At 32.2% G+C, this 3983-nt stretch overlaps 1 protein-coding gene across 1 annotated transcript; it reads right to left on the reverse strand.

Moving 5' to 3' along the window:
• Nucleotides 1-1141: 1141 nt before the first annotated feature.
• Nucleotides 1142-2018, reverse strand: LOC107025580 (defensin-like protein 1). Its single transcript, XM_015226355.2, has 2 exons — nucleotides 1918-2018; nucleotides 1142-1554 (listed from the first exon to the last, which is right to left on the reverse strand). The coding sequence occupies exons 1-2, from the start codon at nucleotides 1973-1975 to the stop codon at nucleotides 1382-1384; spliced, it is 231 nt and encodes a 76-aa protein (XP_015081841.1). The 5' UTR covers nucleotides 1976-2018; the 3' UTR covers nucleotides 1142-1381.
• Between the last annotated feature and the right edge of the window lie 1965 nt (nucleotides 2019-3983).

Here is a 3983-nt window from a genome sequence, read left to right on the forward strand (position 1 = left end):
ACCACTATTTCTTTCCGAATTCATGTTAAAATTTAAAACAATTAAATATTAAGAGAAAAACAAGCAAAATAATATAATAAAAGAGATAAAACAACTAAATTAATAAACAAATAACAATTAAAGTTAATAGTTGGAACGAATGTACCAAACGTCTACGTAAATGTAGACGTATAACGAAAGCCGGATTTGATAGATGCCGATTGTAGCTTCCGAAATTCAAACTTCAACTCAATATCACAATATAATAATTAATAATTTATGAGAGATTTATAATTGAGAGTTTGAGACTTTGAGAGATTGTATAAGAATGTATAAGTATTGAATTTGTGATTTAAAATTGAAAAAAATGGTATATTTATAGTGTAAATGGGTTAGAAGGGGGTGGGGGGTCATATTTGACCGTTTTGGGCCCCAGCCCAACGGCTAGAAGGGCCCAACGGTAATAAAACGGTAATATTAAAAATATATAAAAAAAAAATAAAAAATCCGGCTAAACCGGTCCTTACCGGATTGGACCGGACCGGAACCGGTTCTTACCGAACCGGTTCAACCGGATAAAAAACCAGGAACCGGTCCGGTACCCGGTCCTGTATACTAAAAGACCGGTTCCTTACCGGTTCAACCGGTACCGGACGGACCGGTACGGGAACCGGATTGGAACCGGACCGGACCGGCCAAAAACCGGTCCGTTTGCCAGCCTTAGTTTTGAGCATCGGACAAAGCATTATATTATTATGACTTGCCCCAGGTGTAGAATTTCACGTAAAAAATTCAAATAAATCAAGAATTGTATTGATTATTAAAACTGTCAAGTACATGCTCCTTATATAGGCAGAGAGTCTTAGCATATAAAAATTTACATGAGTATTAAGTATAGATTTACTATCACTATAATTATAATAACTTATTCTAGTCGACTTCAATTAGTATAAAACACAACAAGTCAACAAACTGCTAATTGACATATAATTACTATTTAGTAGCTCAGGCCTAGTGTGATCCCAGTTCCAACTTTATAACAGTTAACACGTTGTTCAACTTGTTTCATAAACCTATTCGTTCCATATCATCAACTTTCTTTATCTTCAAATACCAGATGTTTATTGTTATAGGGAGAGGACATGAAGATGTAAAGTAATAGGGACATGAAGTATCCATATTTATTACAAATTTAATATAAATTTTACCAACAAAGACAGGAAACAGTACAATCTATTCAAACATTATATTCATCACAACAATACAACACATACATTGCGATACGATACAATACGATTGGACACACAAACATTACTAGGAGTACATCCAATTTTAGTAAATTGGACATCCTTATTCAAACAACACTATCACATATTTGATAGCACACACTCTTAGAAATGATTTAGCATTTGAAATAGCAAAAGCAAGCAAATCCAAAGCCACTTCTGTGACAAGCTCCAAAACGAGCATCCTCTTGTTGCTTGCATTGACGGCTACAATTGCCTGTGTTAATACATGGCCCTGACCATGTCTTGCTCCGCCTTTGACAGACTTTTGCCTCTCCAACTTGCATCTCTACATAATAGAAGAGTTAACATGAGTTTATACTAGAATCAGAGGCGGAGCTAAGCAAGGGTTCAATTTTATAAGGTGTAAATTGTATAAAATACGAGTATAGTGGTGAAGGACTTTTAAAATGTTGAATTAGGAAATATAGTAGTATGATATTCTAGTTATTTTTTAATCATCGTGTATACTATAGACTAAAATTTGTAGAAAAAAATAAAGTGATAGATATGTCATTACAAAGTTAAAATGGTACTACATAACAACATAAATTCTTAATTATACTATCAGAGTATATAACTTAACGCGATCAACTAGAAATATGGTAGCTATTAAAATTAAGTCTTTTGACACACTTGAAAAGTGGCTCACCATTGGATGCAATGAGGAGGAAGCAAAACATGAGGGCTAGAATGAGTTTGGTATTCATGCTGATGGATTTAATTAGAAAATTTAATGTGTAAGTTTGTTGTATGAATTGTAGTGAAGAGATATTACTATAGCTAGCTATTTATAGTGAAAATTTTCCAACTATTCAGAGAATGTTACATTTGGGGCTAATTTTGTCCATACAGTATTGTTCAAAAGGAAATATTTAATAGTATAAAGTATTATTATCCTGAATCTGACATTAGATTTAAACCATGGATCAAAGATCACAAGACAAGAAGAATTACTTGTTGATTTTTTCTTTTATTTAGAAAAGAAATGCCCTAAATTTTGTAAAAAGGCAAATCTAATACAAGAACTACACCATGAGAAAAACTTCTTTTTGTCATATCTGCTTTTTGGAATGAGGATCATGACACTAGCTTGAAAAAAACACAACAAGTCAAACAGCGTTGAGCCCACAAGATAGTGCCACGTACGTCAAAAAGGGTAGAAAATTATTAATAAAATAAGTTCAGGGGGGTAATAGGACCTTAGTATAGTATAAGTGTGTCTCTGAGATTTCAGGCATATGTTGAGGGGGTACTTGTGCATTATTCCATTATTTGAATTGATAATTAATCTTGGTATACCTGCCAAACTATTGTGGACGGAGGGAGTAATTAAGGTCTCATTTATTTGCACTTAATGGGATATGAATCTTAATCATTCAAATTCAACCCATTAAGTGCGTTTAATTTTTTGGTCTGAATCTCAATTATTAAAATTCACTCCATTAAGTCCATTTGTTTCCTTTTTTTATTAAAAAAAACCTTTTAATGGGTTTTAATGAGTCTGAATGAATCAGATCTTTAATGGAGTCTTAATACCCAGACTCTATTAAAATAATAAGAGTTCTTTCATAAACAAATTATCTTCTTCCTTGCTTCTCTTTTGGACAACTTTCAAGTTTCTTCCTCTCATTTTCCAACCAAATACCATTTTTTCGTTTGAATAAATAAGTTTTCATAATATTTTACAAGTATTTATATAATATTGGGAAAAAGGCACAAGTATCCCATCAAACTATGCCCGAAATTTCAGAGACATACTTATACTATACTAAGGTCCTATTACCCCACGAACTTATTTTATAAGTAATTTTCTATCCCTTTTCGTCCTACGTGGCACTAGCTTTTAGAAAAAAGTCAACCAGCGTTGGGCCCACAAGATAGTGTCACGTAGGCCAAAAAGGGGTAGAAAATTATTAATAAAATAAGTTCAGGGGGGTTATAGGACCTTAGTATAGTATAAGCGTGTCTCTGAGATTTCGTACATAGGTTGAGGAGGTACTTGTGCATTATCCCTATAATATTTTATATATATAAAATATTCGTGGGTGAATTGATATTTATGAAGAACTCTTCTTGTCACAATTCGTTTGCTATCAAAACTTCTTTGGAAGAAGTTATCTTTGTTTCTTGAGAAAAAATTGTTTGAGAAAACAAATAAATCGTCTTTTTTTAGGGGTGGGTTATAATCTTATCCCTGAAACAATTTTTTGGAAGAAGTATTTTTGTTTGGGTTATAACTTTTCTTGATATAGTGTTAATCACTAATTTTTTTAAAAAAAATATAATGTACATTCAGATATTGAAAACAAACGATCTTAATGATTTAGTGTGCAGACCTAGAAAGTACATCTTAATATTCAGACTAGCTTTCAGATCATGACATCTTAATCTTAATGCTAATCTCAACATTCAAATATACATTCAGATTCAGACCTCTTAATCTTAATGAGAACAAATGAGGCCTATATGACGTTTACTTGGATTTGGTTGGGTCGTGTTTCTTTTTTAAGGGAAAATTACGCGGATCAACAAACATATACTAGTTAATTAGCTAGCATAGCTATAGTTTGAATTAATTACGACTAACAATTTAATTTTAGTTATATTTACGTTCCCTATCTCCTCTCTTCCTCTCTCTCGCCTCTCTCCTCTTTTATTCATACACAAATACAAATTATTAAATAGAAATTATACACATAAATATACAATTATATG

This window comes from Solanum pennellii, chromosome 7, assembly GCF_001406875.1.
Source record: "Solanum pennellii chromosome 7, SPENNV200".
Classification (NCBI taxonomy): Eukaryota; Viridiplantae; Streptophyta; class Magnoliopsida; order Solanales; family Solanaceae; genus Solanum; species Solanum pennellii.